Source organism: Mirounga angustirostris, unplaced genomic scaffold (assembly GCF_029215605.1).
Source record: "Mirounga angustirostris isolate CCGP_5_RB_7025 unplaced genomic scaffold, mMirAng1.0.hap1 SCAF_15, whole genome shotgun sequence".
NCBI lineage: Eukaryota > Metazoa > Chordata > Mammalia > Carnivora > Phocidae > Mirounga > Mirounga angustirostris.
Window position 1 is genome coordinate 45,960,832 of NW_026991723.1, and position 24,872 is coordinate 45,985,703.

At 39.7% G+C, this 24,872-nt stretch overlaps 1 protein-coding gene across 2 annotated transcripts in view; it reads right to left on the reverse strand.

The window, feature by feature from the left end:
- The window catches only part of MLLT3 (MLLT3 super elongation complex subunit), a 282,898-nt gene extending 259,375 nt beyond the window's left edge, over positions 1–23,523 (reverse strand). Inside the window, exons 1-2 of one of the 2 annotated variants that reach the window (XM_045882476.3) lie at positions 23,251–23,523; positions 21,681–21,861 (exon numbers count right to left, since the gene is read on the reverse strand). In XM_045882476.3, the coding sequence (XP_045738432.1) occupies positions 21,681–21,861; positions 23,251–23,262 (193 nt within the window). In that variant the 5' untranslated portion in view covers positions 23,263–23,523. Of the gene's footprint in view, positions 1–21,680; positions 21,862–22,791; positions 22,946–23,250 lie in introns of those variants that run through there. The other variant, XM_045882477.3, reaches the window with a different exon arrangement.
- Positions 23,524–24,872: the final 1,349 nt, after the last annotated feature.

Here is a 24,872-nt window from a genome sequence, read left to right on the forward strand (position 1 = left end):
AAAGCACTCATCTTGTGATTTGTTTTTTGACAAGCCTGATGCACTCCTATACAACAAAAATTACCTCTATTCCTGCTGTTATCCTCAATGTTTAGAGCAATTCCTGGCACACAGTAAGTGCTCAGTGTTGGTTGAATAAATGATCACTACTTTAGAAATACAACCCTTCATTAGTCAGCCCTAACCCTGCTATATATTCTCCACCCCCAAGGATGGTCTGTAACCAAGCTATGTCCTTAACCTTCCCCCAACCTGAGTTTTCATACTCGGTGATGAGTAACAGCGATCCAGGATGATTCTTCTCTATAAAGTCCCTTCACCTATTTCCCTAAGGGGAATCCATCTTGAAATCCAATTAGGTTTCCAGCTTTTAGGAGATTCCCCTCCCCCCCTTTTTTCCATTTTTTGACAACATGCTTCTTTTTCTCTTCAACCTTTTTTTATTGAAGTTTAATTGACATGCAGTATCTTATTAGTTTCAGGTATGTTTTAAATCTTGATTCAGCCACTTCTGACTCTTCACAGTCTGAGAAAAAAAAAAAAAAAAGACAAAACTGATTGTCCCCCAAACCAGACTTATGTCTACCAGTTTCCCCTTCTCTCCTCCTACTCTCAATGAATTCTCTTTATCCAATCAAAACTTGAGCACCTTTGCCCAAAAATTAAGGTACACATGCCAAAGGCCACTCTACTTACTACTGATCAGAATCCAATGAAAAATATTAAAACCAAAGCAAATTAATACAGCCCCAATTCGAAAGCACTGGAACGCCTTCAATGGTAAAATGGTTTTAAATTGTGACAAACCCCCAGGGGTCCCCAGGCATTTTCTAGGGTTTCTTTAAAAAGAAAAAAAAAAATGTAGTCAATCATAGACGTGTTTGCTTTTTCTCTGCCCCAATGCCCCAGACTCAGACTGCTCTGGGGCTGGGGGTTTCAAGACAAAACAATGAAGCATTTGACAACCTCAAAAGGTCTGAATGACATTCTGGAAACAGTCAAACTTCACTTTGGGCTGCTCATGGACGTACAAACCATGATACACCGCCCACCTTGAGCTTGGAATATACTCTAGGTGAGAGTAACAGCTTAGGCACTTTGTATTCAAAAAGACCTCTCTAGCAGACACAAGAATAGTTGTGAAAACTTCCTTCTGTATATTTCTGAAATGCCATGAATCCTCACCCACCACCTCAGTAAACAACCTATGACTACTTGTTGAAAATATAACTTATGTGTAAAGAAAAAACTTCGCTCTAGCAACAGCAGATGGTTCTTATCCAAAGCTAAATAAAAACAGTAAGATGAAATGTTAAAGGTCTATTAAGATAGAGCTGGAAACTTTGTGATTTGCACTGTCCCCCTCTCCAGAGAATTCCTTTTGCTCCACAAAAATAACTTTATTCAGATGGGAATAGTGGAAAAAAAAAAAAACTGCAAAACAGAAAGAAGTGTAGTCTCAGTGTGAGTAAATATTAAATGTCTTGAAAGCAGACAGATCCTCAATAACGGAGCTTCAATAAAAACTTCCTAACCCTTTCCTTTTTTTGTTCCTTTGAGAAAATGGTGAAGCAATTTGCATTTACAGCTTAGTTCCTGTTTCCAAAATACCCCTTTAACTTTTTCTTTTCTCTTTTTATGGTAGGTATAAATAGCACCAAATTGTCAAATCACAGCTATTTTGTGTGCTACCTATACAAATAGGTCTGATTTCTGGCCAGCCATAAAACAATTACTGCCGAATTCCTCTGGCTCTTTGATATCCAGCTTGTCCACAGGGCTTCAAAGCTAGCCTCCAGGACTTTTCTTGGGACACTGCTGAAAAACAACCTCAACAGAAACACAGAAGATAAAATGTTCCCGCTCCTATAAACACACAAAGACATAACTACAGAAATAAAACAATTCGGCAGCATTGTGGTGGGGTTTCTTCCCCCCCAAGAGAATTTAAGACGTCCAAGTACTTTGAATTGTTTTTTAGATGTGGATCAACTAGAATTTCTTCCCCCTCATGCATATGGCTATTTTCCCCATTTTCAAGCCTCCAAAAATTAAGAATTACTCTGCTTTCAGAGAAATTTTCTGATTTACTAGAATAACTATCCCATGGGAACTTAATGGGATGGAACGAAAGTTCAGCTTCTTGAGCACATAAATAACTATACAGTACAGTATTTATTCAATGTTGCAAAACTCATTCAAGCTAGAAGCTTTGTATAAGGTTAAATTTGGTCAGCATATCAAACAGAAGAAATTTATGTATGGGCAACTGTATGTTTTGAGTAAACTAACAGACCTTAATGCTCACATGGCTTATGAAAAAATCACTCTATGTGGGATGGCACACGCATGAAAGGACCTGACATACACAGCACACACACGTGCTGAGGGTACCAGTCAAGCTATTTCCAATTAAACCACAGCAAAAGCAAGACACCCATTACAAGAAAATAAATGCTAATTCCCATTAGAGAAACTTAGAGTTTGGCATCTAAGGGGCGTGGCAAATGTGACATGATTATAAAATCTCCCAGTGCCCAGGTTCTTATAATAAAGTTTTATTAAGGTTGATACATACACACCCCAATAGCTATGTCCCTGCACCTAAAAAGAGGAAGACGTGTTACTTTTTAAAATTCTTCTTACCAACGACAGAATGCCAAATCAGTTTTTCCTCAACCCAGTACTTTTGGCAGCTCTATCATAATATGCCAGTGAAATGAAAAAAGTATTTCACAAAGTAAGTAGTTGGCAAACACGTGATTCTGAATTAAAAGTACAGACGACACAGTCTCCTCAGGATATGAAAGATCCCAGATATGTGCATACAGGGGGAAGACTACCTTTGCACCCAAAAACCTGCCTCTTACTTTTCCTCCTCCTCTCTTTACCACCTGTAAGAATCAAGCAATTCTAAAACACTGATCCAGACCTGATTTTAGCACTCTTCTGTGATCTTATCCAAGGAACAACTTGTACATATTTATCCAAGGACACAGAGCCATATTGTTTTTTAAAATCTATACAATATATCAACCCTTGAAGTACATAGATGAGCCCTCTCATTATAACCCGAAAATTTACCGCTTTAAATTGGAGTCACCTGTTTACAGCTCTGATCTCAAGTACACAGCTTTTATCTCTTAGGTCAATTTTGGCACCTAACGTTAGTACTAAATTTCCTCATAACAACTGGATTATGGAATCTCTCAAATTTAACTATATTTTCTCTCCGGTTGTTTTTTTGTTGTTGTTTTTTTTTCTTTAACCAAGGCCAAACGCATTAACATACAACAAAATTCTCAACGTGAGTGATAAAAATGCATTAAAAGTAACCTTTAATCCATGCTATTAACTGATTTTATTCTATTTTGGCACGTTTGAAGTAACTCATCTAAGGATTAGTTAGGCTTTTCTACACTTCTTTTTATCAGGACTCTACCATTCTTGATTTAGTTTTGAGAGAAAAGGGTTTGCAAAAACGATAATAATCTCACAGCTGGAGATGGCTGGCAAGTCCGTTAGTGCTCATTGTGCCCTTAATTTGCAGGAAGCCTTTGTGCTCCTTCTACCCCTCGTTTTACATGCTGAGCAGTTTTCACTGATAAAGTACTTATAGACCAGTTATTTTAGATTAACGAAAAGCCCAGTAAAATTGTATGTAAAATGGCTCTGAACTTTCTCTTTAAAATACTGAAATTATCTTCCGTCTTGATTGCATGAAAATCTTAACCCTGGTCATTTGCCTCAGTAGTTTTCATCTGAGTAGGCAAAGGGCGTCTTAAAATTTTTAAGAAGTATTATTTTCAAACAGAGAAGGAATCCAAAATTTTAGACTATGAATTCAGATTGAGTGGCTGAAGCCTCAGGGCAAACACACTGATTTAATCACATAGCAGTAGGTTTCAAAATCTTGCCGTCTTCAGCCTTAACAACGAAGTATTTCCCTGCCCTTTAAACCCATGACAAAGATGCAAATACATTATGCAAAAAGAACCCAATATCGTTGGGATTTTTAACACTATGACATCAATTGTGAGAGTAGGTGGTACTGTTTTAATTCGACACTTACGCAAAATGAGATTTTAAAGCCAATGACTTAGTATTTCCTCTGGACTTCAAGCCCCAAAAAGGACATTTAAATACCCAACTGTCATGGATTGTAGGTCAAACTCCATTTTCACACCTTTCCACAATTTTCCCAATTCCCTAACAATCTTCAGGTACAAAAAGCCAAGTCTAATAGAAAAGTCTTAAGTTTTTAAATCTGCCTCAATATAAGCAAACCTGTTGAGATTTGTCATACTCCAAGACATGAAACTGTGTTGTAATGGAGTACTAAAATTACTCATTTTCTGCTACACCACCTTCCTATAAATCACAAGTTCAAATCGCAATCACAGACACTCCTATCTAACACAGCGAGGACATTGTTCATACTGAACACAGCAAGGGTATCTGCAAAGTAGAAATGATAGTGTCTGAAACTAACAGGGTTAAACAACTTCTTTTGTGAGGACACTGGCAAAATCTACAGCAGCTGTCTAACTTTGCCTTCCACGATCATAGCAAAAGCTCAAGGAAGTGATCCAATACAGCGCCAGTCTTTAGTAACCAGATCGTTTCTATTTCATTTTCAGCCAAGGGAACAGATAATGAAAACAAAATTATTCCTCAGTCAGAAAGTTTACTTGACAAGCTCATTTTTACCAACCTTTAACTTTTATTCGCATGTATGGACCTAAGAGCAGTTTCTTTTTTGTGTGGAGACAATCTTAATAACTCTTAAATGCTGGCTATACAAGATAAACTTCAGATGGCTATCACTGCTTTAAACTTACTTATAAAAACTACTGGAAAACTTTTTAGCTATTCAAGGACTAGTCCTGAGCTAAAAAAGAAAAGGCAAACATTTAGTCAGTGCCATAAACTGATGAGACACATTTTAAAATGATGTGAATTTTGCAGTGAAGAAAACTGCGTAAGTCACATCATTTTACATATGACCTAAAACAAGTGTATAATAATTTTTATACAAGAAACACACTCAGCTCCTCCAAGCCTGCAATTTTCCACCTAAAATTACTTACATTGTTTAAAATAAACAAAAATGATCTCTCATCATAGATCATCTGGCTTTACCAACACATCTGGGATACCTGCTCCTAAACGTTTCTCCACTTAGCCGATGGAAAACAGGTATTTCAGGACTTAAGAGATATGTACTCGAAACAGAAATCCGACATTCTTCAGAAATTAATTTTCTCAAGAATGTAAATAAGGGGAAAAAAGTCATCAAATCAGTGACCCAACAAAGTTATGCTATCACACTGGTGAATAACCACCGGTTCACACTGGGAAGAAACTCCCAAAATTACTTTCAACTAAGTTATGCAGGAATGGGCATGACAGAAGCAGTCCCCATTTCAATATTTACAACAAATAAGTAAATATTTTATTTAAAGTAAGGTCGCCTAAAGAAACATTTTTTTTCCCCAAAGGGCAATCTCAATCCAGTATTTAATTTGTAATTCAATCTTGTTTGCTTCCACGGAGGTTTAACCCAAAGCAATCTGAGTGAAATTTCAGGTTACTATACATTTCGGCTCCATGCCACAAGCAAAAGATACTGATTATAAACCTATCTGATCTATTTTTTTATTATAATACATCCTATCATCTTACAGTACCTCTCCAGTAGGAGAAATAGGACTTCAACAACTTAACATTTGGAAATGACTACTAGTTGTTGGCTTCCTAAAGGAAAAAATTAAAACAAAAAACACCTATGAATTAAAATATACACACAAATGGGTACTCCGGAATTGACATGTATGAATGGCTTACTTGTTTTAAAAAGGAAACCTCAAATCCTGGGTTAATAATATGTGTCACTTTTAGGGATTTAAGCCATAAATTCTTCAAATAAAACTAAATAAATGGATTTGTAAGTAATCAACTATGGGACTTCAATCATGTAAAATTATCTCTGTATATTCTCTATGGCTCAGGAATTTAACTGGTTATGTTCAAAATAATACACTTAGTGGGTCTTGGAGCCTACTGCCTGTGAAATCTCCCATGGAGATTCAAGACCACCCATTGAAAATAGTACAACATTATTGCCTCGAGCAAGAAGCTGGTACATAGGACTGGTTATTCAAGTCTTTTAAATACTATTTTATTGAAGGATTGTGGGAGGTGGGGGAGGGGGCCAAGGGGGATTCATGAGTGGATGGGGGAGGAAACTCAGACAGAAAAAAAGAAATTTCTAAAGCAAAGGTTCCAGTAGTCCCCCCTCCCACTCCTCATCGCACCCTCCCCCCCTTTTTAAACAGCTACATAAACAAAGTAATAAGTGCTCAATTTCAGGGAGAATTACATTATACTCCATTTGAACAGGCTACAAAGTACTTTTATTTGAAAAGCTGCTTCTCCTCTGTTATAAACAAATTTACCAGGCACCAATTTCAGACAAGAGAAGATGGCTAAGGGAGATGGGAGGCAGAGTTAGGAAAAATTCACTCAGTGTCTTAAATAGTTGATCCAATAAAGATCCCTTAGAGAAAACTGTAAGTCTATTTTTTTTTTCTCCCAGTAGGCAAATCATACAGGAGGGCTTTTCTTTTCTAGCATACTGCACCCTGTCTCTTTAAATTCCAGGCCTGCCCCATTTCCCACGCATTCAATGAAAGCAACACGTTTGCTGGCCTCTAGCCCACAATGTCAAGTAGTTTTCTTGCTATTGAATTTCAAGATTATTCTTTTGGATCATTTGCCCTTTAGTTTTAAGCACGCCAAAGCAAAAATAATGTCTTTCTACAATAACATAAAGAAAACTCTGAGGCCTTTACAAGTCTACAAGTAGAGAACACCTTTTCCTTTAGTTCCCCTTTCACTGCAAAATATGCTCCCACTCTATATGCTCCAAATAAGGGCCATTTATACATTATCTTGCTCTACCATAGCTTTGTCTGTACTATAATAAAATTCTATGAGTATATTTAATTTAGTACCAAATTTGGAATTTCTAACAATCTGCAATACTCAAACCAAGTCTTCGTATTACTCAAACTCTCAAGGCTTTCGTGTGGTCCCCCCTGAGGATTCAGTTAGAATAGGTTTTAAAACAATTACTTGATTTTCTGTATTTGCAGTTAAGCCACCTACATAAATTAATAAAAGTAGTAAGCAAATATGGGGAGCTATAATCATGGGGTCAAAGAGTCTATTTTCCTCATTTTCATACACATCTTAATCCTGAAGAAAAGAATCCAGGCCATTATGAATCCCATTTAGAATTCTCTCCAAAGGAATAGAAATAGTTAAATAAAAATTTATCAGCAGAACTAAATGAAGCCCATGGAAAATGTTACTCCAAATGCTAGTAAATGGAACTAAAAGTTTTTAAAATGGCAATTTTATTCAAGCAGCTAATAAAGAAATGCTCTGATCACAAACATCAATTTTTGCATTTCACATCCTGAGGTGGAGTTAATCTGTCATTTATGAATTTTGTAAAAGCAGCTAAAACCAAAGGGAAAACAGACTTATTCTTATTTGATGTACAGTTTTGATATGCATTTGCGCATACTACTTTCAATGGTTATTTTAATTTTAAAAAGGTAAAGATATTAATATCCCACATCATAATATCATGGACTTAACTGGATGAATTTTGGATTGCAAAGAGACCTTCAAGACAACTAAAATTAACTCCGTCATTTTGCAGAAATCATTTCTTTTAGTTGTGTTTAAGGAATGTTCATATTTATCTACTGTATATAAAACATGAAATTACATTTTCATTTTTATTTTTAAAACTTCTGGTTATTTTTGTAGTTTATATATGAAATATTATTTAAACTGTTTTAATACTAAAATATTGTGTTTACACAAGTATGCATCCATCCAAAAAGAACCACCTCTTCTTTCCCTGCCCCAAACATTATTTTTGTCTTGCTTTTTAGTAGTTGTTTGGGTACTTTTTCTCATAATTTAACATTTAACTTCCAAATTATACACAAAGACACAAACTGGAAATGGGTCTTTATTTGCAATTACGGATCCCATTTATTCCTGCCACTATTACTATACATCTAAGCATGAGTATGCCCTTTCATTTGCTGTCAATTTTTAAAGTCAGATTTAGGCTCTGGAAATTTTTCTAATACTACACACATCAAGATAAACACACTAATTAATAAACTTATCAAAACTCCACAGGAAAAAAAAAATCAAAACTTTTCAAAATATTCCTAAGTACTTCAAAAATGTACACTGTACTGAAATATTAAACATGGTTGTCTTTCTGTTACAAAGAACATCTTACATGAATCATGTACTCATAAGTCAGGTTAATCTGATTCATTTTACAACTTCAACACAGCAACTTTGTTAAGAAAGGTAAGAATATGATTTACATGTTTTCTTTAAAGTTTACAATCAACTTTTGAAACATTTGTGCTTTTTTTTTTTTTTTTTTTTTTGGACAGAGAGAGAGAACACAAGCAGGGGAAGTGGGAGAAGCAGGCTTCCCGCCAAGCAGGGAGCCCAATGTGGGACTCGATCCCAGAACCCTAGGATCATGACCTGAGTCGAAGGCAGACGCTTAACGACTGAGCCACCCAGGCGTCCCATTTGTACATATATTATAGTACTATTAAAAGAACACTCAGAACGACAAGGTGATTAAAATTTCAAATAACAAAATATGAAAGTGTTCCTTGGGAAAGACATTTTTTTGTTCTAAATGAGACTAAACTTAAAAAAAAAAAAACTAAAAAGCGTATTGTAAACATGTCCATATGTACATTTAAATATCTAGTTTTACCTTCACATAAATAATACGTCTTATTCAAGAAAGCTCGAAAAATCCAGTAAATTTTATAAGCATTTCCTGAAAGCTCCTTTCTATTTGCTAGATGGGGGTGCTGAATCTTGGAATAAAGCCAATTTGATATATTTCTTGATATCCCACCTCACAGAGATAACTTCTATTAACATTTTGCTATAGCATTTTCTTCCCATCTTTTCACAAATGTATTATCTCTCGCACAATTCTCAAAATGTGAGTAATGAACAATTCTGGCCATTCTCATATAAAGAGAATGGCCTGAATCAAGTACTAAAATCAATGATGAAAATAAACCAAAAAAAGAGCCTCTGCAGAAAGATACTATGTCAAGTAGCACTAACTTCAAGCTACTGAGTAGCCTTTACAATATAATTCTCATTTATTTGCTGCTCTCTTCAAATTGTCTGCATTTGTGTATTTTTGTATATTCATATAATTAAATCCTTGGCTCTAGCATCATTCACAATTCTCTTTAACAGGTTGGAATGATAGCTAGAATTTTTTTTTTTAAGTTAGGCAGCAAGTCATAAGTGAAAAGTGGAAGGGTAATTGCTTTTCAAGACAACTTCAATTAAGCATCTGAATTATTAAATAGAAAACCCTGAAGATATGATGAGTGATCAAATATTTGATATACCATACTTTATTTTAACCTGTTTACATGATAAGTCCAAGTCCCCAATTATTTCCTTGATAATAGAAACACAAGTAGTTATCTGAAACATGATGCTTCAGAAAAACAAACTGAGTGACAAAAATCTCAAGGTCTGGACTACATCGTATGAAACAGAAAAAAAAAAAATCAGTTAACTTTCATGAAAAACCCAATGGTCTAATGACCTGGTCAAGAGCCATATTTGAAGCAGAAGTTTCATTTTTTTTTTTTTTTAAAGATTTTATTTATTTATTTGAGAGAGAGAGAATGAGAGACAGAGAGCACGAGAGGGAAGAGGGCAGAGGGGGAAGCAGACCCCCCGCCGAGCAGGGAGCCCGATGCGGGACTCGATCCCAGGACTCCAGGATCATGACCTGAGCCGAAGGCAGTCGCTTAACCAACTGAGCCACCCAGGCGCCCCCTGAAGCAGAAGTTTCAAATAAACATAGGGTATCTTGAGTTCTTAGAATGTTCCAACCTACAAGTAGTGTTGATGGCTGGCATAAATAGCACCAATATTACCAGAAAGTAACTTTTCATAACAAAAACGTAATCACCTATGTGGTTAATTACCCTACTTCCCTGTTACTGCAGGTGAGTCTTTCCACCCAGTTCACTGTTCACTCACCATTAAAAAAGGTAAAATCCCAATATACTGAAGTTCATATCAACATTTTCTTTTTTCAAAAAGAATTATTCTCCAAACCAGCACATTATGAAACATAAGAAATTAAACACAGCAACACGTGTCTATCCATGTGATGACCAATACACAGTTGATATCTAATAAATGGTAGTTATTTCATTAGGAAAACACTAGATCAAATATATGCTCAGAACTTACCCTTTAAAAAAAAAAAAAAACTAAGGAAAAATAATATTTCAAAGTTGGAAAAGCCCACAGAGCTTATTCAGTCCAAACATACCTCTTCTGCCTCCCTTTCCTACTGCATTGCTAAATACTGCTCTACAAGTTTCTGGAATACATCTGACTCCTATTTTTAAAGCTAAAAGGCTAGTTAGTTGTATTTCATGGATTAAGTAGTTAAAAAAAAAAAAAGTGATAGACCTGGCCAAGGCTCTCAAATTTGTGACTAGCTTTTTTAAAAAGCATCCAAAGTAGGTGAAAAAAAGACTAAGGAAGAAGAGACAGAAAAGGAGAAAAATTCATTTTTGCCTATAACATAGGCTAAAACCCATTCTAGAAAATGTGATTCTCAGCCAACACAGTGCTTCCTGCTAAATTCAAGTGGTGGTTCTGTTTACACAAAGTCAATTATTAGAGATACAGAAGATATGAGTTTCAGAACACAGAGTAATAATTTACCACCTAGGGGAGTGGAAGCTAAAGTCGGAATTCTAAAACTCTTACTGACTTGCAATATCTGCCTTTATATTGTTGCCAAAAACTTCCAATGTCCAGACTACACTGATGGACGGTATGAGTACTATCCACAATGAAAATACAGGTCCCATCTCATGGGATGTGTAACTAATGCAACATAGGAGGAACAATGGACACATATACAAGGAGAGGCCATTGCGGGACTGATGGAGCATGGAACACGTGCTATTGCTCAGTGTTTATATGATGAGAAAGTAGCTTCCCACTGCTCCTTACTATTTCTGTGCATAGGTAGGAAGTCATACAAGCATCTCTGATAAGACAATTTGGAGCTACATCAACATTTTGAATAAACTACCCCACTAAAAGCAACCAAATCCCAACAGTCTAAACTCTATTTTTCACTTAATCATTACAAAACAGTTGCTTGTAATACAGGAACAGGGAAAGAAATTAAACAAAGGAAAAAATTTTATAAGATAAAGTATTTCTTCAATACAAAGAAACCTTCCATTACACAGCAACTCATATTTATGAAGTATTTGGGGTAAAAGGTATGGATAACAGGAAGTCTAAAGAACCTTGCTTTTGGACATCCAAAATGTTACAAATATATATCAAAATAAATAGGTACCTAGAATAATCTGATAATAATCTCCCCCAACACCACCCTGGGAGGGACGGAGAAGAAGGACATAAAACCTACCTGCAATGATTAAAGGCATCATGTAGACTAAATTTATATCCAGATACATTAAGATACATTAACTCTCCCTACTCTGTAGACCACTGCTATTATTAATATTTTAGGAAATTGTTAATGTATATTTTGCTTTTTAAAATCAGTACATACACACAGGATTTGGCCTGGTATTGATGGGAAAATAACTAATAATTTCTGCTGAAAAGAAACAAAAAAAAATCTACTTTTGGCAAAATTAAATATTTTAAAATTTATTTGGCTCAGAGAATATCAATCTTCTGACATGGATAATAACTCTAAATTCAACTATCATCTTTGTAATCACTTATTAACATTATTTTAAATAAATGGACGTCAGAATTAAGTTCAAGATAAACCATAATTTTCTTAAAAAAAAAAAAAGATGCATTGATTTTATCCAAAAAGTTAATTGTTAACTACTACATACCAACTAAATCATACCCAAGTACTAGCCTTATCTGTTTAGAAATTCAATGATAATAGCCTTCTTCAGGCCTTAATCACTGCAAACTTATCACACTTAAGTTAAAAGGATTACATCATACTTTTTTTTTTTTTTAAGATTTTATTTATTTGACAGAGAGAGACACAGCAAGAGAGGGAACACAAGTAGGGAGAGTGGGAGAGAGAGAGAAGCAGGCTTCCCGCCGAGCAGGGAGCCCAATGTGGGGCTCGATCCCAGGACCCTGGGATCATGACCTGAGCCGAAGGCAGCCGCTTAACAACTGAGCCACCCAGGCGCCCCGATACAACATTATTTCTTAAAACAATGTTCTGGATCCTTTATGGAGTTACAATCCTACCATGGTGGGGAGGCAAAATATCAGGAGATACCTACCACTCAGTAACAATTTTTCCTAATGATTTAATTGCAAAGGAAACCTTAAATTAATCCACACAATAAATTTGATTTTGCCTGAAAGTAGCTGTAGACCTTTTCCCTCTTAAACAGCATCTACCATGGTTACCACCACTTAATTAAATCCTAGATCATGCCTACAAAAGCAGTTATTGCTGAACATTTGTCTAATATAAGTGAATATTCAACATTTTAAAAGTAAACATTTACCACCATTTATTACTAGCTATCTTTTCGCACCAGCACACTTGTGACTCATTGTGTCTACATGCAAGATCACTTCACATTTCTAGGCTTCCGATTCAAAGTAAAAAGAGAGGATAAACAAAGATGAAGAATCTCAAATGATCTTTCCAGCTCTACAAGACACAAGCACGTTGAAGGCAGGGACCTCCTCTTTCTCTTACTTCTCCCCCAGTCCATTCCCTGTATCCTGCACATATAAAGTCTGTTGGTTAAGCACATTACCAAGCCCACAAATTATATTCTTAAACAAAACCCCAAAACCACACAGGAAAACAAAACAAAATAGATCAATTTGGCAAAATTAAAAACTTGTGTATGACAGAGATACCATACGTTAGGCTACAAGAAAAAGAAACGAAAATGAGACAATATATTTTCAATGCAAATAACAAAGGATTAACATCCTACAGATAAGAAAAAGACACAAAGATCCCAATAGTTTCTTTTTAAAAAAAGACAAAGGATATTTTTAAAAGTCAATAAAGAGGAAATCCAAATGATCAGTAAACATAGAGAAAATGCTTAACCCCACTAGAAACCAGGGAAATGCAAATGAAAAGATACCCTATTTCAACTAAATATAAAAATAAGAAATCTGAAAATATCCAACGTTAGCAAAGCTGTACAGAAGATGTACTCATTCCCTGACAGAGTATAAACTGTCACGACTACTTTGTAGAGCAATCTGACAATGTCTAATACAAATGAAAACGTACACACAACTCAAATTCCAGGCCTATATCCAAAATCTTGTTCATTTGCACAAGGTAACACGTTCAAAGATGGTCACTGCACAGAACAGAAAATGACCTCTATATTCTTCAACAGGGGAACAGAAAATTAAGCAGTTAGAACTTCTTCCTACCATGAAATACTAAAGAGAAGAAATTAAAGGAAATGAATTGGCTCTCTACAGATGAAGGATGTGTGAAAAGGTTCAAACACAGAGTGGGGGGAAATAGCAAGATATAAAATTATTCACTCATGAAAATGTTCTGGAATTAAACAGTGGCAACTGTCACACAACTTTTTGAATATACTAAAAGCCACTGAATGTTACACTTTAAAGGGGTAAATTTTATAGTATGCAAATTATATCTCAATTTTAAAAAAGGATTCATCCAGTATGATACTCTTCGTGGAGATTTTATAACATAATATACTATTACTTGCAGCAGTATAAATGTGTGAATGTACATAAACAGAATGGAAGAAAGTCTGAAGAGTTGAAAGAAAGGATTGGGAAGCATCTAAAAACTTTAGCTGTATCTATAATACCTAATTCTCTAAAATCAAAACAAAGAATCAAATATGATAAAATGTAAACATTTATTCAACCTTGGTAGTGGGGATGTGAATGTTTGTTATATCATTCTTTCCTTTGTATTTTCCTGGGTTTTTTTGCGTGTTTTTTTCTGAGAAATACAACAACGGCACAAAACAGGCATATCATAAACAACAAATAGTAAATATACACATACCTAAAGATATGCAGCACTGTGATATAAATGCAAATAAAAATGAAGTTTTGCTTCATCCAGCAAATTGACAAAGATTTACAAAAACAACAACAACAACAAACAAACTGTTAATTCCCAGTATTGGCAACCATGTGGGGAAAAGGGAATTCTCCCAACCCCTGGGGAAGTATAAACTGGTACAACCTTTTTGGAGGAAAGTTTGGTAATGCGTTTATCAAAATTTAAAATCTATACACCTTGTCTCAACTATCTCCCTTCTGGGAAATTTAACACAAGGAAATTACAAGAAAAACCATAAAAATCAATGTCTCAGATGTTCATCATAGCATTATTCATAACAAATTAAAACTAAGAACAATCTAAATGTCCATGTGAAGTTGTAATAAATGTATATTCGATGTAATACCATAAAATCCAGCTCTGAAAAGATGGTATTTCCCCATATACCAGGAGGGTAGGAATGTTCACTTATGCTGTAACCCCAGCTCCTAAAAGTGTTCTAGCCACACAGGAACTCCAAAAATTACCTGTTGAATGAATTCAGGTTAACTTATAGTTAACATGTGTGTGTTTGTATATATAGATACAGATATCTACTAAAATAGTTCTTATGGTTCTCTTATAAAGAATTTTCAGGATAACTTTTCTTTATATTTCTATGGTTTGATTTTTCATAATGAACACACCTGCAAGTTAAGAAAATAACACTATTTTCAATTGCATGTAAAAAATATATGGGTTCCTCATAAAAGCCAGACTGTACACTGTATAAGTTCTATATCTGTAAGTTTAAGAAAACTAATGAATTACCTATAATATCAATGGACTCTTTCCAGACAAATTATAGTCTCAAAAATGAATACAGCACAACAGGAATAAGGAGACCCACAAAATACAAGAGAATAAAAGATTAAAGCATGAAAATGTATGTTACAAGGAAGAGGATGAACTAGAGACTCTGGCCACACACACAAAGCAAAATGTTTCAAAAGAATATTAATATGTATCACTGAAACAAGAGAATTTCTCTTTCTACAAGGCAGCTTCTTGTTTGAGGAGTAAAACATAAAATCAAGCAAGTTTAAAAGCCAAGGGAAAAAATTACAGAATTCAGTATTACTTCCATGGGGACAGTGAGAAACCCTGAGATCAGAGATCAAAATTATTCTAAAATCTGTCCAATAAATATTAGAGTCTAAAGTTCAGTAATACACCAAGTCTTTGCTTAATTATGTAAGTGGGACAATTGTGTTTCACATTTCCTCCCAAGTATCTAAGCTTTCCAAGTTATCTCTTGCAGACGTAAGTCACTAAGAGAGTTAAAAAAAAAAAAAAAGAAAAAGAAAAAAAAGAAAAAAAAATTTTCTGCATCTTAGAACTGTAAAAGCTATGTTAAGTAGAAGGGGTCATCTGTAATAGTTAACCAGAAAAACAACTTAAGGGCTAAGAACTGGCCTGTAGAAGACCACTGGAAGGAAACTTGAAAGAACCAAGAGAAAGAACAAAGAATCTTTAAGGTAAAATTATGAAACCAGTTGATACCCCTGCCCTGTCTACCTCATAGAGGTAGTTCTACAGAGAGTCACCTTGGGCGCCTGGGTGGCTCAGTCGTTAAGCGTCTGCCTTCGGCTCAGGTCATGATCCCAGGGTCCTGGGATCGAGTCCCACCCACATCAGGCTCCCTGCTCTGCAGGAAGCCTGCTTCTCCCTCTCCCACTCCCCCTGCTTGTGTTCCTGCTCTCACTATCTCTCTCTCTGTCAAATAAATAAATAAAATCTTAAAAAAATATATATATATACAGAGTCACCTAAAATAACAAATGTAAAAGGCTTCTGCTTATACAAATAATATGCCATAAACTGGACACTGATATTAACTATAAAACATATCCACTAAAACCCAAGTTTGGATTTTCCTTTTCTGAAAAAAAATTGTTAATTGTTATAATGGAATTTAACCATGCAAATACCTTGGAAGACTTCTTTCCTCTTTCCATTAAATGTTTTTATTAGCAATGATAATAACGGCTTTAAAAAAAATCAGCTTCCACATATTAATAGGGCAGTTGATCTGTGCCAGGTTCTGTGAATATTTTATATCAGACGTTCTCTGAGTGTATTCGGGGACCCCAAGATCCCCAAAACCTTTCCCAGGGATTGCCTATTTTTATAACAACTCTAAGACATTATTTGCCTCCTTCACTCATTCTCTCATGAGAGTACTGTGTTTTCCAGAGGCTACATGATGTGTGATAACCCAACAGACTGAATGCAGAAGCACATAAGCTGATCCAGTTATTTCAAAATATCAAAAAGATTTGTACACAAAAAAGTAAAATACCACATCTCTCCTTTTTCTTGAAAATACTCATTTTTCATTAAGATACTATTCACATGCTACCTTTAATGCGTTGATTATTGTTATCTTTAAGCAAATTAATAAATAACTTTTTAAATGTTTCAGGCCTAATTTCTAATATCGTAAATATTGATAGATATAACTTCTATAAAAAAAGCTCTTTGGAGTCAATTTTTCTTTTCTTTCTTTCTTTTTTTTTTTTTTAATTTATTTGACAGAGAGCAAGCACAAGCAGGGGGCGCAGTTTTTAACAGTGTAAAGCAGTCTTCAGAACAATAAATTTGAGAACAGCTGATTCATATTTAATCCTCAATTTATGAGGTAATGGTCCTATTCTTCCATCATTTCAGGAACACAGGTGAGAACACAAGTGAGAAAACAGACACAGAAAGGACTTGCTCAAGATCACACAAGCAGAAGGGCACCTGGGTGGCTCAGTTGGTTAAGCATCTGCCTTCAGCTCAGGTCATGATCTCAGGGTTCTGGGATTGAGTCCCCCATCAGGCTCCCTGCTTGGCGGAGAGCCTGCTTCTCCCTCCCCCTGCTCCTGCTCTCTTTCACACTCTTTCTCTCAAATAATAAAATCTTAAGAAAAAGATCACAGAAGGAGTCTCTCAAGCCAGCTTTTGAATATAAGTCTGTAATTCCTAACCCTAACTCCTCACCACTGAGCAACAATATCTACCCAAGATAGTTCTATATTGGGTCTTTAGTCTTTGTCTTTTAGTCTTAAGAAGTAATAAGTGCTCACTGGAATGTTTTAAATATATAGAATTAACTCTAAAAAAAAAAAATCAGACACTACAAAACAACCTCCTATCACTGCCAACACCATGAGCACCCACTAGAGAAAACTACTGGTAGGAGCTGGGTTCCCACTCATCCAAAATTCATTTACTTATACACATACACACATACATTTTTTTATCTGTATAGGCATATTTTTTTCAATGGGATCACACTGATTTAGCGACTTGCCTTATTTCACTTAGTATCTCCTGCAGATCATCCTGCATCTACGAATAGATTTACCCCCTTTTTTTTTTTTGAAGATTTTATTTATTTATTTGACAGAGACACAGCGAGAGAGGGAACACAAGCAGGGGGAGTGGGAGAGGGAGAAGCAGACTTCCTGAGGAGCAGGGAGCCTGATGTGGGGCTCGATGTGGGGCTCGATCCCAGGACGCTGGGATCATGACCTGAGCCGAAGGCAGACGCTTAACGACTGAGCCACCCAGGCGCCCCTAGATTTACCCCCTTTTAATAGATCATTATCATTTAACTGTACCCAGCTGGGGTCCCCTATATGGCTTGCTTCCAAATTTCTGCTGTTTAAAAAAGTCACAAGAAATATGCTGTAACTTTGTGTAGTTGTAAAGCTTTATCTGTTGGAAAATCCCTGGAAGTAAAATTGCTGGGTCAAAGGGTGTAAACATTTAAAATCTTAATAGATGTTGCCAAATGCCCTCCAAAATGTCCGTGCCCGATTTACATTCCCACTAACAGCATATGAGATTTCCTTCAATAATTCAGCTTTTAAGTGCCTTGGAAAATTATGCCGTATGTTGCTTCAAAATGCCAAGTAGTAGAACTGCTGTCAGTGGTCATCTTAATTCCATACAGAATTCTACACAAATCTTCTAACACTCACTGAATGTATCAGAATAGTTACCCATCTTTATTTTTTCCTGAAACCTTTTAAATACCTCAGAAGGGAAAACACACCAGGTGCACGCAGTATCTTCAACTACTTTGGTCTCCAATTTTAGGTACCCTGATAAAAAGTTACCCAAATTATTCCAGAAGACTCCTTAACACAAATCAGAACTACGCAGTAACGCTGAGCTCAACCATTTAAATCAAAGGAAAGTTCTAAGTGTGGATTTATTATGCTTTATCTGCCCACTCAAAGGACTAGGGCTACAAATAAGAAGCTATCAAATCATACCAGTGGCCAAATTAGCTTACATAAAATAATAAGCAACAGATTTCATATTATAAATGTCAGTGGAACAGACTGCAATAGTTAAGAATGGCTGCAATTGGAAAGAAAGTTCACTCAAATCCACATACTGAAAATGAAAACATTAATATTTTAAATGAAATGTTTTGAATGTGACCATTTCAGTCATATCAGACTATTATAATCTTTGGTACTAGCAAATAAGATATGGTCTTTTTTTGCAGTAGATAGTTTTAAAATGCATTATACTCTGACCTGCCTATTCTGTACCGGCTAATGGATATTCCAGGCTTCACTATCTCATCAAAATCTCTCTTCTAGGACTCTGTGCTAGTAATTTTAAGTTGAAAATCTCCAACCCATCTTCGGGACAGAGTAAGCCCTCATTAATTCAAGTCCAATTAGCTCAATTCTGAAATGGTACATGTAATTCTCATTAGGCAACAAGTTGAAAATACTGGAATTTCTTCCTCTACAAGTTCTCATGATATTACTGTGAAATAAAGGAAATCCACCTGAAAATCAATTTGCTTTTCCAAACCAAAGATTTACAAAACTAAGGACTCATCCATCTTAGTGGCTGAGCAGTTCATCCTCAGTGCGAAGGTCCACTTCTGTTTATCAGCTACTGTATATAGTGAAAGTGATTTAACCTGTCATTATCAATAGCCACTTACAGCTTGGCGTATGTGCATTTCTTTTAAGTATCTTGTAACTCAGGTTTTTCACAAAGCCATTCTTGCAGTTTTTCCCATTTTCCAATTTCTCACTTACAGATCTATAAAATGGCAAATACAGCACCTTAAAAGGTACAGAAGTAGACTCTGCAATGCCTGGCATCCTTATTCTGTATTTATTCTTATCATTTTGAAAGATGTTATAAGCCCAAAAATAAGTCCCAGGATTAAGTGGCATGTTTGGTGTTACTTGAATTTACAACTAACTATTCCCAATGAACAGAGAAACCTTCTCTTGCAATCTGAATCATGTGTAATTACAGTATGACAAGGTCTCTCCTGGGCTATGTAAACTGGCATTTTTCCCAGGACTTGTCACATCGTGGGAAGCACACATACAAATAAAAATCCAAAAATAAACATTTTAAAACAATGGCTTATAGACTACATAAAGAAACTCCACAGTTGAAAATAAAAAATTGAAGAGCCCAACCAGCAAGCAGGCATCTCTCAGTAGAGACGCCTAAGACATCAGTTGTTATCAAGCAGCTTACCACGCCTAGCAACAACTCCCAGGTGTGGGCTTTGCCGGGCAGCACCCTCATGTTCCCTCGGGCTGGACAGAAAATCATTAAGTAGGGGAAATGCAGGGGAACATCTCCACAGACACACTGAAGCACAGAAACAGTGGTGAAATCTGGGGAGGTTGGTCATCTTTAATTTCATAATGCCAATTGCTTGATTGTTAAGGCGCCTAAACAAAGTTATCTTAAGAGCTACATCTTCTGCCAACTGACTTAGTTTTCCTAATACAATAAATATTGCTTTTTTTGTTCCATGTATTTCATTTCGAAGTGAGTAGCAGCCAAGTAGTCCTAACAGTGGATACCAAGGATCTTAGAAGGTAGTTTCTTTTGTTTAAACTCCTCTGCGGTGAGGAGAGGGAGAGGAAAAAGCATCACACCCACCCTCACACAGTGACAGAAACTTGACAATCCTCATCCTAATTACAGTGGTGAGGACATATGAAGTAAAAGATCTCTGGCTATATTCTGATCTAAAAGGCTAACAAAATCGAAATGTTATTTCCTAGAGGCCATGCATATTCCTACCCCTCTATTAGAGGCTGGATTAATTTATTAACCATCCAGCAAAGCCCATCAAATTCAACTGTTCAAGTTTTCAAGAAGAGCTATACAACAAACCACTAAAGGCAAAACATACAATCTTACAACCCATTACATGAGCTCTGGAAACAAAACTAAGCATCAACACAAACCTCTGCCACCTCGAAGGCACACAGCATTTCTCCTTTCTTTATTCAGCTCCTCAATGCTCAATAATTTCCAGTAGCTCTAAGCAGAATGGATTTATTATGATGTTACTCTAAGAAACTGCAGGAGTTCTAGATGCCAATAAAGATTACGGATCAAATGGAAGATAACTACTAACCATTGTGTCGAGTTAGATAAATAAACCTGCTCACAAACAAAGCACCTTATTGTATTTGTACTGTTACCTCCACTAATCCAACTAAAACAACCAGACAGTAGCTTTCAGGAGGCTGAAGGGAATAGAAATCGGATTTCTCAAACCCTCTCTAAATTTCTTCCAAAATAACACCCCGTTTCTTTTTTTCAAAACTGTCCTGCCCTTTATGGAAAATGTTTGGGAGCAAGAGGGGCTGAGCTGGATTATGCAAACCAGAGTTCCAGGCTAAAAACCAAGGTGGGGAAGGACTGAAGCAGAAGGCAGGACCACATCGTTCCTCTGAAACTTAGCTTCGACCTTTGCAGGGACCCTCTTCCCCGCAGATCCCATGGGGCAGAGACTTCGGAACGCTGCTCAAAAATCGAAGGAGCAATCAAGTGCCATCGGGGGCTAGGAACGAGTAAGCCGCTTCGCCCCCCCCCCCCTCGCCCCGACTAAGCAGAAAATGCTGATGGTGCCGGGTAGGGGTGGCTAACCCACAGAAAGGAAAATCTGTGACAACCGGCACCCAGTGGAAGGCAGAGAAGACCCTAAAGAGAGGCGACTTCTCAAGACGAAACAATAACTACATCCCATGCATTCCTTGCTAAAACACAGGTAAATCTCAATTTCTCTAGGAAAAAAAAAAAGGCGCAAGCTGTTTATTCCCTCCAGCCCCACCCCCCACCCCCCACCCCCCACCCCCCACCCCCGACACCTCCCAATCCAACAACTAATTGCACCTTCCCCACAGAACCCGCGGCTAACCCCAGAGGACCGGTGAGGGCTGGCTTGGGATGAATAAACACTCGACACCTGACGGTCCTTTCTCGGCGGTGACTTTCCCGAAGCCGAAGTGGCGCGCGCGCGGGCGGGAGCCCGGACCTGGCCAGCGCGGCGCCGCGCACCCTGGTCCCGAGGCGACGCCGGCGAGCGCGACGCGGGGGGCGGGGAGAGGGGCAGGGGGACCGCCCGGGACAAGCGATTGTTTCCTCCGCGAGCAAAGACATTTTTTATCAAGCTCCTTTTGTATTCGAGCCCTACCTCTTTTTGGCCTAGGAAAGCTTTCGTGCAAGTGGAAGACGACTTTCTCCACAAAGTGCTGTATGTTACTATGCTCCGGGCCGCGCACGAACACCATCCAGTCGTGGGTGAAGCCCTCCACGGTGGGTTTTTTCCTCACCTGGGCGCGGTGCCCCAGCTCCAGCTTCACCTGCACGGCACACTGCGGGCAGGGGGAGGAGAGACAGCCGTGAACAACAGGAAGGCGACCGTTCGACACTGAACATTGCGCCTGACATTTTTTTTCCTCCTTCTTGAAACGCACATAAAAGGAAACGGCGGTGCCCTCTGCATCCACGTTTCACGCGCGTGGGCGCGCACACCCCACACCCCCAAACACACCCCACCCGGCCCGCCCGGCTCCCGGCGCCCCGCATCCACACCGGCGGGGATTGTAACGGAATGTTGCCCCAGTCGGGAAGGGGGTCCGCGGGTCGGGGGGTGGGGGGGAAGTGGGAGAGCACACTCAGCCACTACAAGCCCGACAACAAATGCATCGGAAACAAATTAGAAGACAATTAGGAGGCGATGCCGGGGCGGTTTCCCGGCGTGGGAAGGGAGGTAGCCGGGACCCCGAGGGGGGATTCTGGTGAGCCCCCTCCCTGAAAGTACCGCGGCGACAGGCACACGCCGAGGAAGTCTTTGTGTACGTGTGTGTGTGCGTGCGTGTGGAGCGCTGTGCCAGGCGGAATGAAACTACAGGCAGCCTCTGCTGATGGGCACAAACTCCCGTGCTCTTAGCACTGGGTTCGTGCACAACAAAAATGAGACGTCGTCACACACACACACACGCCCGCAGGAAAACACGCCGAGGCATCCATAACTTAAGGCACCCCGCACCCCCAGCGAAAAGCCCCACGCGATCGGCGAGGCCAGCCTCGCAGAGCCCCCGAAACACACTTCCAAGAGCCAAAGTGGCCCCAAAGTAGCTCCCACCTCCCCCCAAAAATAAAAATCAGAAAGGCAGGGCGGCGGGCGGACAGCCGCCGAGGCTCGACTGCGCTCAGCCCGCCGCGGGGGCAAAGTTGCGTGCGGCCCCGCCGCTGTCAGCCCGCACACTCCGGCTCACACACGCGCGCCGCGGAGAACGCACCATCGTAGCGGCCGCCGAAGCTGCTCGCCGCGTCCCCGGACTGTGCCCGCGGCTCCCGGCGGCGGCGGCGGCTGAAATATGGCTGAGTTATTATTCGCCTCCTTCCACCGTGTGAGTGTGTGTGTGAGTGCGCGCGTGTGAGCGAGTGCGCTTCTTGCGATTGCAAAGAGAGGCGAAGAGAGAGGGAGGCGCGGGGGGGGGGTGGAGGGGCGAGTGTGTGAGTGTGTGTGTGTGTGTGTGTGTATGTGCGCGCGCCGGGGGGGGGGGTGGAGGGAGGGAGGGGAGCGGAGGCTGAGGGAGAGGCAGCAGCTCCCTGCAAGCCGTACCAACCTTTCTCTAATTGGAACCGCGGAGCGCTGGCGCTGTCTGGGCTGCGGCGGCGGCGGCGGCGGCGGCGCAGGGCGAGGGAGGAAAGGCGGGGAGGGGGGGTCTTTTATTATTATTTTTGCATGTACTTACCGAGCTAGCCATGCCTGGGGGCCCGGAGGTTTGCTGGGGTGTTGTGTGGTACCCCCCTCCCCCGCCCCCCTCAGCTGTAATTCATGAAGAGGCTGCTATGAATGAGAGCGCGCCCAGGAGCGGAGGGTAGATGGCGGACATTCTCTGCCTTTTTCCCCCCGCGTTCGCTTGCTCGCTCGCTCGCTCGCTTATTAAACTCAGCCCCAAAAGCAAAAGCAGCAGCAGCAGCAGCAGCAGCTCCAGGGCCAGAGGATGAGATTCCGGAGCATGCGCCGTGGCGCCTGACACCGGGGCTCCGAGCCTTACGGGGCGGAGGGAGGGCGCGCGGGCGGGGCGGAGCGCGCGGGGAGGCCGAGCGAGCAAGCCAGGGGGAGCTCGAAGGAGCCAATCACCGGCCACCTCCCGAAACCCCGGCGGCCCGCACCGCCACACTGGAACGCCCTGCTTAAAGTAACAGGTTCCTACTGGGGAGGAGGGGGGAGGTGGAGCAGAGGGCGGGGAAGGGGCGCTAGAGTGGGGAGAGCGGCCAGCTGGGGAGCCATCCCGGCCCCTGTGTAAACTCCTCTCGCCCTACAATAAAAAACGGATTAAAACTGCTGGAATGTAGCCACTGCCTAGAGCCCCCAGCAGCCGGAGAAGGGGTGTTAAATCAAGTCTTCGGCGTTAGCACGCTCGGGGGAGGAGGGGGGAGAGGGGGCTTTCTTTTACTTCCCACCCCGTCTTTTTGTGGTTTTGTGCTGAAAAGGAAAGAACTCAACGCCCAAACAAACTTATTTAGGGACAGAACGAGAGCAGTGCCACTCTACAAACAAACATCAAAAAGCACTCGCTGAGACTGTTATAACCGGCAACAGTCCCCTTGGCCCCCTTTCCCATCTACTCAAAGGCACCCGCCCACCGGCCCCACTCCCCGCCTTTCTGCCACCGCCACCGAAAATTCAAAAATGAAATGAACAAAAGTGCTATTTCCTTCCAAGGGAACTCCTCCCGCTTTGGTAATCCCCGGCTGGGAGACAACACAAAGCGGTGCCCAGGTGAAGGTGGGACACCTGCGAGTACCGGGTGCAGACCCTCAGGGACCCGGCTTGGAGTTGTTTTCTTCGGGAGGCTTCCCCTCCTGACAGCCTGGTGGGTTGCATCAGAACGTGAAGGATTGTCCTCTGAGGACACGCGGGGCAACTGGGAGTCTTAAAATAGCAGATAAAGTTAATACTGGCTGTAATGTGCATAAATTGGATTATAATCTTTAGGCGTATTGGTGACAGCCAGCGTAATCCAACTCTGGGTATTAATCCGGTTAGGCTCCCAGGTGACAACCGGCCGCAAGAGTGTTCCCAGAGTCGCGCTCCTGCAAAGGTTCCCACTCGGGATGTATTGGGTCTCAGGGGCCCGGGGTACAGCAGCGCAGGCACGCGTGGGGCGAGGGGGAGGAGTACTGACTAGCTTCCTTTAGCAATGCGGACAACCTTCACAAAGGAAACGGATAAGATCTAGACGATTGATTTGAAAGTGAAAGATGGGTGTGACTCCAGTTCGTTAAAGAAAGATCCTTGCATCTTCCTAGCCCTCATTCCTTTTTTGCCCGTCTGTGTTTTCTTTCCTCCCCTTTTTCCCTCGCCTCC